The sequence below is a fragment of the Trematomus bernacchii genome, unplaced genomic scaffold, assembly GCF_902827165.1.
Source record: "Trematomus bernacchii unplaced genomic scaffold, fTreBer1.1, whole genome shotgun sequence".
Classification (NCBI taxonomy): domain Eukaryota; kingdom Metazoa; phylum Chordata; class Actinopteri; order Perciformes; family Nototheniidae; genus Trematomus; species Trematomus bernacchii.
The window spans coordinates 3,606,878-3,620,966 of NW_022987739.1; the positions used below are offsets into that span (position 1 = coordinate 3,606,878).

Sequence of the window (14,089 nt, forward strand, 5' to 3'; positions counted from 1 at the left end):
GCTGTTTTGGTCTTCACCAACTCCTAAGGGAATTATCTGGCCGTACACACTGCACCATGTTCCCCAGGTAGTCAGTGACTTGTTCTGCTGTTTGGAGCTGAGCAGGAAGTGCAGGTTATGTTATATCAGGTTTTCTCTTTTTGCCGAAACTACAATGTGAACTTTGAGAATGAACAAAAAAATTGTAGCCAGAAAAACCAAAACAATAAGCAGAAAGATGCTACAGTATAAAGATCCATCCATATAGCTGAGGGACCTGTAAATAGGGGTTTTAAATCTCAGAATTGTCAATACAGTCACACCTTTAACAATTGTTAATATTAATGTATTGGTTTGTGCAGCTACCATTTGTTTGTTTTTTCAGAACTATTACAGTTTAAAGTGAGACTTAAATTCTGCTAAATAGCTGTTGCTTGTAGGCAAAATAGCCATTTGTCCACAAGCAACAGCATAACAATATAAATAATATTAAAACATACCAGTATAAGAAGCACCAGTAGAGAGGACACAGTCATTCAACTTAACCAGCAATTTGTGTTAACCTATCATGTCTAAGAAGAACAAACATAAATTGAAAGATGCTTAACTGGCATAAGAATATATGTAATTTAGGCTGAATACATAGAGCTTGATTTCATTTACGTTTGTAAGTTGAACCTTGTCATAAAAAATATATAAATACTAATATCCCCCTGGCTCACATTTCATGATACATCTGGCATTCAATCATGGGTGAAATGTACCATATTGTAGCCAGACTGCAGTACTGAGTTGTGCCAGCAGGTGGCGTGACGCAGTGTTGGTGACTCCATGGCTCTGGGCTGCATGAAGAGTCTGACTTCACACTGCTCAGCATGGACACACACACACACACACACACACACACACACACACACACACACACACACACACACACACACACACACACACACACACACACACACACACACACACACACACACACACACACACCACACACACACACACACACACACACACACACACACACACACACACACACACACACACACACACACACACACACACACACGTTAAGAGCTTCTTTGTTTTTATTTTTAATAGCAAAAAAGTATCCAAAATAATACAACAGGAAGAATCCGGTAAAGATGAAGACAACAAAAAATGGGATGTTTCTACACAGCCATCCTCCTCTCGCGCTCAGCCTGGGGTGTGTGTGTGTGTGTGTGTGTGTGTGAACACTGAATCAAAGCAGAAATAGAGCTTAACAGGAAATCTTCACACACACATGAGCGTCTGCTGGTGAGATGATACAATAATGTGTGTGGTTTGTATGTACATACTGAGATGTGTTGGAATGAGTGTGCTACGATATGTACAATAAAAAAATCCATGTTTGTGTGTATATGTGTGTGTATGTGTGTTTCACCCTAGAATCTTCACTGTTATGGTTCATGGAGGAGGATGTTCAGATGCTCTGACTCAACACAGCTTCAGTCTGCCTGCTGTAGTGAGGAGGATGATAATGGAGTTGATGATGATGATACACTACGAAGGAAGCCAAGAGTAAGACAAACAGGAGAAAACATCAGAAAAAGAAACAAAAAACTGAAAAAGTGGCTGCGAAACAGAATAAAAAAAAGTTTGTCTTAAAAAAAAAAAAAGGTCCTTGACTTTAGAAGGCAGGAGGAGTTTTGAGTTTGCAATTCATCTGCTCGCTCCCTACTCTTTCTTATTAAAATATCGCTTTTTCACTCTTTCATCCCTCAGACGCCCTCATCCATTCACTCAGTCCCTCGTGGCCGGCCTGGTTGGAAGTAGGCAGGCCGTAAAAGTTCAGTATGGATCCCGGCGGTGATACGTAACTCCTCTGCCTTTGCCATCTTTTCCTGCCAGCGCTTCCTCTCCTCTTCACTTGTGAGTCTCTCAGTCCAGCACGCTCCCACCAAAGACATTTGTCCTCTCTGGGCTTCCATTTTGGGAGTACCTTTGTCCGTTTGCAGGAGTTCAATGTTCAGGATCGAACCACGGGGGTACAGATACGAAGGGTCAGATAGAGGGATTCTCTTGTCCTGCTTGTGGAAATGACTCTTCCTGTCACATCGTCCTCCATCTTCACCTTTCATGCATCTGTTGGGGGGCCTGAAGGTCTGAGGGGGGCTGTAGACTCTCCGGAAAAGTCTTCCAGTATCCATATATCTCTCTTTCTCTTTCTCACATTTATTCCCCACTCTTTCACTTTCCATTAAAATACTATCTTTGCCATACGTCCAAAAACACACATGCTTAACCAACACATACTTTGTCCCATCATATCAGCGCCCCATTGGTTAACCACTGATTCAACTCTCTCAGGCACACGAGTACGCATATATATCACACACACACACACACTGGGAGGCTCTGTTGGGGTGGACCTTGGGGGCCCTCTTTGCTATGTCCCATTTTCCTCCTTCTCCTCCGAACAGAAGTCCTGCCCCTGCAAAAAAAAGGGAGAGCAAATTAGATGTGCATAATTTTAATGTTTTTTTTACTCTAATGTGCTCTACTTAAGTTTCCTCAGAAATAACCTACTTTAAATGTCTCGTTCTGACACATCTGCCAAACGCCGACGCACCTGTTACTCAAGTCACTTTTGAACAAACCACTTGTCTATTTGCAGCTACTGGAAGAGGAAATACTTGTTTTAGCCGTTAAGTGCCGACAGGTGTGTTGTTTTGTTTCTTCCATCATGATGAAGAGCGAAATGAACTTCCTGTCTAACAGCTCATCTGATGCTTTAAAACCAAGGCAGTGTTACGCTGAAAATCAGTGGAGGGAGGAAACTAAGTATATTTTCCAAAAAAGCATGTTCCCAAATTGTTAAGTTACTTATTTACATTTCATGTTGTTTTATATATTTAATTTACTCCATTTCCAATTCAAATAGAATTAAAATGTTTACTCTAATTCATTTACCTGACAGCTATTGGAATTTGATATACCTACCTATGGAAAACTTAAGATACAAGTTGATTACACAATGATGAATGCTGCAAGGACTATAATCAGATGATTAATAGGTGTTTTTTGTCCATTTCTTTCCATATTTTCTTGCAAAAAAAATCTTATATGTAGAAGATAATGTGTGAGATTGTACATATATCGCTATTGAGACCCGATAAATGAAACATACTGTCCCACATCTGTGCATTCAGAGAGTAAAACCTAAAATCTTTGATGTTGTAAGAATTGTGTAAAAAGCTATTGATGAAAGTCCAGAGTGACAGAAATCTTTCAAATGTGTATGCTGAGCAAGAGCAGTGTGCTAGAGCATATTTTTGCTACTAACGTTATATTTTCCAACAAGGCAAGGCAAGTTTATTTATATAGCACCTTTCAACACAAGGCAATTCAAAGTGCTTCAACACAACCACATCTGCAAAAGGTGACTGTGTTATCTTTCTTAAAAAAGGGTTAAAATAATTTAGTTTTTTGCTCCCACCACTCCAGAAAACACTGATTTATTTTCAGCCAGTGTTGGAAAATTAACTGCATCACTTCAAAAGCTGAATCCAGCCATTACTCAGTTTAATTTCACTCTGCTACTTCATCTACAGTCAGAGACAACAGGAGTGATTCAAGTGGCAGAGTAAGGGTAGTAAGTGCTCATCACTGCAGCGATGCAGCGATGCAGCGATGCAGCGATGCAGCGATGCCCCCCCCCCCCTCACACATATGGAGCGAAACAGTGTGACAATGAGGAGTAATGGATGTTGTTGTACAGCTGTCTCTTTAAATGTCAAGACACAGCTGTTTCTTTAAACGCCCTGAGCCCCTGTAACCCCGGCTTCTGCCAACCCAAATACACACATCCCTCACCTTCTCAATCTTTTCATCCAGCATCCTGAAAAATTCCTGCTGGCTCTCTGACGTGTGAATACTGAGGGAGAGGAAAAAAGGAAAAGCAAGAGGGGGAGAGGAAGTTAGAGATTGGAGGCAACAAATACATCATGAGAATTTTCCATTACGCCCCCCACACAGCACAAACACACACAAGCCTCCCTGCAGTGTGAGAAAGGCTGTGTAGGAATTTAAATGATTATTTTATTTTATTTTATATACACACACACACACACACACACACACACACACACACACACACACACACACACACACACACACACACACACACACACACACACACACACACACACACACACACACACACACACACACACACACACACACACACACACAACACACACACACACACACACACACACACACCACACACACACACACACACACACACACACACAACACACACACACACACACACACACACACACACACACACACACACACACACACACACACACACACACACACACACACACACACACACACACACACACACACACACACACACACACACACACACACACACACACAACCAGACACATAATATCGCTTACTTAGTATTAGCACTTACTTAGCACACATCATAATATTAACATACCGATCCTTAAAGTTATTGGACGCTGGGTTTATTAAAAGGGTCAGTTCAGGCAAATCACCACGCATTATGATTATAAACAAATGTTTCCGTTTTCACCGGAACTACTTTCTGTGGAAGTAGCGACTCCTATGAGGACCGATCAGAGTGATCTGGCAAAATGATATTAACACAACATGCATTACTATCCTTTTTTTCTGATGTGTATTTTCTTTATTTCCTGTTAACCTTATAAAGTTACAAAAAATTAAATTAAAAAAACTGGATGGCTACAGCATGAGTTTCCTTTTTTGTAAAAACTTTACCTCTACTTGTGACCTAGCGTTAATGTTATCAGAGCTGCCCATAATACTTTTTATTTAACACTTTTTATTTATCTGCTTATTTCATTAAAGGATGTACGTGGCTTAGAATATTACATCTTATTTTCACATAGAATATAGGTACATCACAACAAATAAACAAGAAGAAAATAAACAGGAATACAAAATAAATCAATACAAATAATAGAAACACAAAAATCTAAACAGTAATATATTTACAGCTAAATGAAAGCTGATTACAAAGCAATGACTCATATAATTCTTATTTGGAGCGTTGCATAATACTGAGATGGAATTATTTTTATACAATATCCATAAGGCTTGTATTTCAGTATGCAGACTGCTGCTGGAGACTTACTTTGATTTGATGTTTGCTGAAGAAACCTCCTTCTGCGGTTTGCCTCTGTACTGCACATTACTTTTCTCCTGAAGGCACACACAAACACAAACACACATAAACACACAGCCTATTAGTTTTCATTATAAACCGATAAAACAGGCAGAAAACAAACAACTCATATCAGCAAACAGCCACACCACTGAGAGGACATGTCAAATCAAAGCTGTGTTATTAAATCATGTCCTCGCTCAGCTGCTACTGCAGAACAGCCATAAGATATCAGGTACAGGTGTAATGTACGCAGGTCTTATACAACCGTGTGTGTGTGTGTGTGTGTGTGTGTGTGTGTGTGTGTGTGTGTGTGTGTGTGTGTGTGTGTGTGTGTGTGTGTCTCTCTCTCTTACAGCTTCAGTAATGACAAGTCGTTCTGCTCTAACCAGTGACTGTGTCAAATTGTGGTTTGGGGCTTACATAACTCAACTAAATAACATACCTCTCATTAGAAAACAAGACACGCAGCCATTTGAAACAGTTTATGCACTTCAAACATGCGTTTCATTTGCAATAAAATGAATCCTGCTGTGTGTTTGTTGAAGAAGAAAAACAATCCAGTGATACTAGGAACGTCACCTCACGTCTTTAATCATTGTTGGATCATTTTAATCACAGCTAATCATCCCACTGTAATTCGAGCTTCATTTGTCTGATTTATTTGCATATAATCTCTGCCTTTCCTGTGCTGCAGTACCCTTCATTTCAGATTTGCCGATGTCCATATCATGGTACTTTAATCAGGCATGGCTTCTGAGCTGCATTAATATAAATTAGCTGCAGCTTGACACTGCTTTTGTATTTCATTTCATTGTATTCCTCTTTTACCTTCTTTAGTTATCAGTACAAAGGTTGTCTTTATGCGGCTGCAATAACCACATTTCCTCTTATGGGATCAATAAAGATGTATCTTATCTTAATCAGGATATATAGTTGCATTGGTTATTGTTTTACAACTTGCCAGGACGCCACTGAGACTGAACTGATTTACTGAATAAGCAAAAGACTTCTTACTTGAAACATATTACACTTTTCAGACATTAAGTGTGTTGAAAGGATGTCAACATGTCCACGTTTTATACATTGGACGCTGAATGTGCAATAGGGGATTGATAGTCAGGTTAAGCAGGTTATATAATATAATAACTGACTCCTACAGTGTCAATTAGAACAAAATCCCACTGTTTTAGACAACAATTTTGCAGGAAGTGAGTCAAACCAGCCGAGCGATCAGCCCCCACATTCCTCACACGCCAGCATGTTGTCTCTACCTGCGTGTGAGGCACCTCAGTGTGTTTTTGCACGTCTACAAGAGACAATAAGTGTGTATGTGCAGGCTGACCGGAGATGCCTTGAGACACAAACACGAGCCTGTTCGCTTGAGCTGATAAACTGTCAGAGAAGAAGGTCCGAGTCGGTGTGTGGATGACAGGCTGTCAGTTGAAATGATGGTGTGTGTTTCTGTGTGTGTGTCTCTCACCAGGTTCTCCTGGTTGCGAGCGTTCACCCGGTTTTCATCCCCTCTCATGTACTTCACCTCCTCCACGCCCTTCATCTTGTATTCGTCTGAGGAGAGAGTGGTTTGGAGAGAGAGAGAGAGAAAGGCATGATTAAAGGAGGGAGACAGAGAGAGGCAGGAAGGGAAACAAACAACATGTATTTATCAGGCGTTCCCAGGGACGAAACCCTCACCGTATTCTTCCCATTCATCCTGATCAATACGATGCTAATGATTGAGCTTTGTCATATCGACTTCACTGTACTCTCGCCGCGTTAAGTCAACAATGCCAAGACTACACCATTGATTTAAGTTATCATTAGTCCAAGGTAATCCAATAACTACAACCTGATGCAGTGTTTCAGAGGGTGGACATGAAAGCTGAGATAAGTAGGAGAACACTAGTCATCTCCTTTCCATTTAAGCTACAGCAACTGGAAAGAAAAAGAAATTAGCAACAGTAAGAGGGAGTGTGCATATAGAAGAGAATTGAAGAAGGGAAAAAACATGGAGCAGATAAGTAGGAGAAAGCTGGAGGGGATTAAAGATCAGTGGAACAGCTTCTAGACTACATGGAAAGCTTAGACTTTTAAGAAAGTTAAGTGGAGCTCAATGGCTAGAAACTCTAACACTTCCTCAAAGCAGCGCTACACACCTGCAATATGCATCCTAAATCACTGCTAGAGGTATAAGGGCCTGCATGTGATGTATTAAGGGCAATATGCATGTCATATGTCCAGCCCGCGTAAAAATACATGTGTATTACAATATTTTTACATCAATAATTAACACATTCATTTTTAGATATTGTACTATTATTGTGAGCCTCTGCTGACCCCAACTTTGCATTTCGCGGTGTGACAACAGGCTAAAATTAATGGGACATTTGTTTTTCTATTAAGGGTTGCAACTTGCTGATATACAAAATCTATTGTTCACATTTTACAATAAAGCCACAAATTATTTAGTGTATAAAATGCCAGAAAAATGGTGAACAATTATCACAATTTCTATGAGCCCCAGTTAAATACTGATCATTAAATTGCTCTCAAGCTGAAAAACACAAGCATATTATGTGTGGTCGTCAGTATTGAAAAACAATCACATGAGACACTTCTCTTTGTCTGAAAGTGAACTGTGATGTAAACTGTATTTTATTGTTGTGTGTTTGAACTGTTCATTTAGCAAGATAGAGCGATATAAAGACATCATCTCGGTCTTTAAGATGATCTTATGTAATTTCAAGGTTTAATATTTTATAAACCAAATTGTGGATTGATTGATCAATAAAATGACCAGCTGATTAATCATTAACTGTAATTAGTATGTTGCCCTTTAAAAGACCAATAAATCAAACAACCCTGTGGTAAAAGCCACACCCTGGTTCACTCACTGTTCCCTACATAATCATTTACTCTCAGTTTATAGCGCAGTAAATAGTGAGTGATTGTGGACACCGCCTTATTGTTTTAGCACAGCTTATCAGAATTAATCTTTACAGTAATGTAACATTATATAATGGCTAAAACTCACCATTACCTAAGACCAAACCCAGCCTCACCTTGAGCAGAACAAGCACACTGCTCGCTCTGCTGGGTATTTTACTGATAAAGCAGCCTGGCACACACACACACAAAGACACACACACACACACACACACACACACACACACCTCTGGGCCGTATCTGTTGCACACTCTGTATTTTGCCCTCCCTCTATCAGCAGTCTGTCGGTTTCTCTGTGTTTCTGTCTGTGCCACTTTGTGCTCAGCTTAGAGGTTCCACCCTGCCTCTGTTGCAAACACCTCGATCACCTGTGTGTGTGTGTGTGTGTGTGTGTGTGTGTGTGTGTGTGTGTGTCTTCGCTCCAGTGTGTGCGTGTTTCTACATCTTACACATGCGTCACGGTAGAGCCAAATACGGCCTATGTATGTCAGATTAATGCCGCTGATGAGAAATCATTTTCAAAGAGAGGGAGAAGAGAAGGGAAGCTGGCAGATTTAAGGGAAGCAGAAGGAGAGATGAGAAAAATAAACGGCGTCTACTTTTCTGCTGTTCTGTTTGTCTCAGGAATGTAAACGAGTCGGAGCAAAGCCGCTCCTGTCTGAACATGCCGACGCAGACGAACGGTATTATAACACTACACAGGCTCACCAAACTAAGATCTGCTTTGTAAACATGCAGCACATATGGTGCTGCAGAAGGAAACAGATTAAGAGCCATTTCCTCTGCCGTACTGCCTATTAAAAGCAGCAAGCCACATGCATTACATTTCAAAGATAATCCTTTCTTTTAAAAGAGCCCTTTTATGCTTTTGGGGTTTTCCCCTTCCCTTAGTGTGTTATAGGTTTTTTGCATGTAAATGGTCTGCAAAGGCTAAAAAGGGTGAGTTTCTTCCCCACACACTTCCCCCCCCCCCCCCCCTGCCTGAAAAACCTCCATTGGACTCCTCTGTTTACTTCCGGAACATAGTAACATTAATATGTAGCACTCCTATTGGCTACCTCTCCAACACACTGTACGTAATTGGCTAAGGGGCGGGACATCTTTAAGGGTTGACCAATCACAACAGAGCCAGCCAGCTGACTAATCAGAGCAGACTGGGCTCTGGTTTCAGGCAGAGGGTGAAAAGAGGTGCTGCAGCACAGACAGTATGAGAGCTTTTTGAACATGAAAGCATGCACACATGTCACAGTGGAGACACAAAGTACACATATGAAGCAGGACATTAGCATAATAAGCCCCTGGAGGTGGATACGGATGAAGAGGAATGGGTACAACTAGCTGCTGCTGTGGGCTACATACAAAAAACGAAATGTTTAGGTAAAATGTCTTATCATAATTTGTGTGAGCTGCAGCCTGACTGGTAAAACAGGCTGAATGTTTTTTTATCCCATCAGAGGATAGTCAGTCAGTTCGCTTAATGTGACGTGTGTGGATAGATCAAAGTGACCCAGCTTCCACCAATCAAGACTCATCCCATCACAGACATTGCTTTAATTGAGATAGCAGCAAAAACTGGTCATGCTATGCGTGCCAGTAGTGTGTGTGTGTGTGAGTGTGTGGTTGTCATCGTCACGCTGATGTTTCGTCACGCTGATGATGGGGCTTGCTTTGGGGGAGAGGGGAGGGGAAACGTCGGAGAGGGGAAGATGAAAGGGAAGAACTATTTTGAAAAGCTGTGATTTTGTGATGTGGACATGTTTCTCTTCTCTGATTAAAGACCGGCTGTGCGCTGACCTTAAGGTACACACATAGTGCATGAGAATGTGTGTGTGTGTGTGTGTTTCTATTTCAGATAACCCTGTGTCTTTGAATCAGCTCGTTTGTCCTTTTATGCAAGTGTGCCGTTTGTCTGGGTGTGACTCATTTAAATAGCCATCTTAGTGTTTCTGTCCTGTGGCTATGTCACTCTGTCCTCCCTGCTGTGTGTCCTGCCTCTCGGCCGCTCTGGCTCCAGGCCATCGCCGGCCTCGCCATGACTTCTACACCTGAACACGACTCCTGATCTCTAACACACACACACACACAAAAAAAAAAATCATACCCATCAATCAGTTTAGAAAAGAAATACTGAGCCTAATATTCTCCAGAGAAATAAATGTCAGGGCTGTTGCTGTAAGGGATGACATTATGAAAAGCAGGAAAAGGCAGACAGGAAATCTCAAAATGTCCTTTTTGATTTGATACTGTAGTGCCAACAATAAGCAAAAAGGAAAATAGATGAATTAAATGACCTGCGACATAGGGAAGTTCCAAAATAAGATATTGACCTCAGACAACGACAGACTGAAAACTCATCATACACAGTCAAAGGGGCTCTATTAGGATTTTGGGGGGTTTTCCCTTTCCTTTGTGTGTTGTATAGGTTTATATAGGCTACAATCCCAGAGTTCTCTCCAGAGGGAGTTTCTCTCCCACACACGTAACATAGTGACATCACAAATATGTAACACTTGCGCTTCTATTGGCTGGCACTACATCACATTGTATGTGATAAGCTAAGGGCGAGGACTTCTCTAAATGGTTGACCAATCACAACAGAGCCGACCAACAAACCAATCAGAGCAGACTGGGCTCTGGTTTCAGACAGGGGGTGAAAAGAGGTGCTGCAGCACAGGCAGTATAGCCGCGTTCACACCAAGTACTTTGCCGTACTTAGTGCCGGCACTCAGTGCCCCGGCACTTATTACCCCAGGGCACTTAGTACAGATCGTGTTCACACCGGAATAAGTTCCCTGAGGGAAGATTACGCAAATGAGCCGCTGACGTCACTTCGTCTTCTTCTGCTTTGGGTTTACTGGCAGGCCGCAAACCACTTCACGGCGTATACTGCCACCCGGAGTCCCCGGCCGGAAGTCCCCTGAGTTGGGGACTGGCTTCAGTAGAAGCTGCTGGGACTCCCAGCAGCTTCTACTGAAGCCTTCCGAGTAAATCGCCAGAACGCCGACACCTCCTCATCTCCACCGCTCCCATGTTTTCTTTTGTGTTGCCATAAGTTAGTCTCTCTGCGTTGGTGCGCGGGGCTAATGCTAATGCTAATAATGCTAATGCCAGCAAATACAATGGCGGCTTCAAAAAACTTTTCAGAGTTTTACGGGGCGTGGTTTGCAATTCGCCCAGCCAATCAGAACTGGGGCACTTTTTCCACCCAGGAAAGTACCATCTCTCAGCAGGCACTAAAAATGGGGGTAAAAGTTCCCGGCAGTAAGTACTCTTTTTGGTGTGAACGCGACATAAGGGGTACTAACGGAACTAAACGGGAAAAGTACGGGGAAAAGTACTCCGGTGTGAACGCGGCTAATGAGAAAAGTAAAGAGCTTTTTGAGCATTAAAGCATGGAAACATGTCAGAGTAGAGACACAAAATACCAATATGAACCTGAACAATTTGCATAATAGGCCCCCTTTAAATAATCACATTGAATGAGTATCTGGGTCCTACTAGAAGAACAATATTTAAAGAATAATGAATTACGTACATATATTGTGTGAACAAATGTTGGGGTCTTTTGGCCATCAGCAGTTTCTCATAACCATAAGGTTGCTGAAATCAGGGAATTACAGACGGAAGATTGTTTCTCTGATACGTGAAGCCGAGGACAATCTGATGGAGCTTCAATGCGTTGCCATGTATGGAACAACTCAAAATCAGTGTCTGAAGAAAGATGGATAGGGGGTAGGGCATGTTGGTGTAGATTGGCTTTTGATTGAATGTATGGACATCAGCATACATTCATCAGCAGCAGACGTCAGGTGTTCAGGGCATGCAGATCACAAATAATCACAACAAATATACAGTATGTACTCTGAATAGATCTTACAAACAGCCATTATAATTATGTGGACAAACAGCCAGCACATAGACACATATTTACTTGATATGCCAATTTGACGATAACATACACCACCCCCCCACTCCCATTGCTCCCGGGCGCTGTACAATAGCTGCCCACTGCTCCTAGTACTAGACTCCTGGTACTAGGATGGGTTAAAAGCAGAGAACACATGTCGCTGTGTGCTGTGTGCTCTGCATGTGTGACCATTATAGAGAAGTTCATCCCTCCCAATTCTATTCTTCAGTTCTAGTAAAAAAATAAAAATAAACTCACACCAGCCTAGCATTCAACTCGGCGTACTGCTCTCCAAACACTGTACAAAGAAACTGTAGTTGATTAGAATAATAATAATAATAATAAAAAGAAGACAAAGAGAAGTATAAAGATTAAGAATAATAAGAAAAAAAAGACGGAAGAAGAAGGATGTTGCCGCTCTTTTGATTTTGATTTCCACTGTGAAAATATTGACTGGGTGCTCATTTAGTGATCTGATACAGAAAGTTCAGTATGTTTGAAGTGCCATCAAAGCTTTGAGGCACTTATAAAACAATTAGCTTTGAGAGATACCACTTATTCCCGAGAGTGGATTGATCCTTTCTAAAGGGTGTCTTGGCAGAAACCAGTGGAAAATCAGCAGTCCAAAGTACACACGTGCTTTCTCTTCATACTATCTTCTCTGCATCTGACACACACATTTCAGAGTGACAGAAGCATCACATTCTCACATAGGAGAGAGTGAGCTGCTCTCCGTCTCAAAACAACACAAACTCTTAAAGAAAACACCATGTTGTGTAAACATGTTAGGGGGGCGCTTTGGCAATCACACACACATACTGTCCCACATACGATATCTCCACTCTCATCTCTGCTCCGACTGTGATTATTGCCGACATCAATAACATGATGTTGTGGAAAGTGTTGCTATTTTCCCTCGTCGGCTTTCAGTGTTGGTATAATGGAGTTCAGCCTTTTCCGGTTATTGTGCGAGAGAGGAGTGGGGGGGGGGGGGGGTCAGTGGCTTGAGTCTGACAGAATATCTGGGACACACACACACACACACACACACACACACTGATGCATGCACAAATACAAACAAGGACAGACTGACTGGCAGACAGATCAGTTGGAGGCGGATCAGCGCGAGTAAGACGAGGGCTCAGTGTCTGACTAAATACACTGATAGGCAATTGGCATGTATGACTAACACAGATATACAAACACACGCTGACACACACACACTCAGCCTGCAGGGGGGGGGGGTGTATGTGTGAAGGAGCCTGAAGGCGGACTGACTGACTGACCAGAACGGACCAATCTTTTCCACCTCGATCATGAGAAGTACACCGGATGTACGGAGGCAGGTCAACTGGGGTCGAGCGAGTTTAGTGGGAAAAAATGACAACACTGAAGCTGCTGGAGAAACTGTGGAGTTTCTTCACCGTGTAGTGTCCGGACTATAGGTTCATGTCATTTAGAAACTCTGTGGATGGTACCTTCGTTGAAACATATGGATTAAAAAGTGGATTTCTTCCTCTTGTCAAGTAAACTGACTTCAAGTGGATTATGTTAAACTACACCATTACACACGCGTAGGCCATGACTGAACAAACATCTGGCCATTATAGTACGAGTCCAGGACTGAAATAGTGCAGAGATAGAAGGATGGAAGTGAAGAGGAAACAAAGATAAGAGGGGATTGAGATCAGATGAAAAAAAATGCGGGCGTCATGAAGGGGGTTAACACACACACACACACACACACACACACACACACACACACACACACACACACACACACACACACACACACACACACACACACACACACACACACACACACACACACACACACCACACACACACACACACACCCACATCAAGACACACACACACACACACATCACACACACACTACACACACACACACACACACACACACACACACACATCGCACACACATCACACACACAACACACACACACACATCACACACACACACACACCACACAACACACACACACACACACACACACACACACACAACCACACACACACACACCACA

The 14,089-nt window shown here is 42.1% G+C and overlaps 1 protein-coding gene across 1 annotated transcript in view; it reads right to left on the bottom strand.

Annotated features, from left to right (window-relative positions):
- Nucleotides 1-1,052: 1,052 nt before the first annotated feature.
- Nucleotides 1,053-14,089, bottom strand: part of zgc:92140 (uncharacterized protein LOC447854 homolog) — a 34,351-nt gene continuing 21,314 nt past the window's right edge. The window contains exons 3-6 of the mRNA XM_034146670.1: nt 6,672-6,757; nt 5,159-5,226; nt 3,841-3,901; nt 1,053-2,458 (exon numbers count right to left, since the gene is read on the bottom strand). Of these exons, the coding sequence (XP_034002561.1) occupies nt 2,414-2,458; nt 3,841-3,901; nt 5,159-5,226; nt 6,672-6,757 (260 nt within the window). The 3' untranslated portion in view covers nt 1,053-2,413. The remainder of the gene's footprint in view (nt 2,459-3,840; nt 3,902-5,158; nt 5,227-6,671; nt 6,758-14,089) is intronic.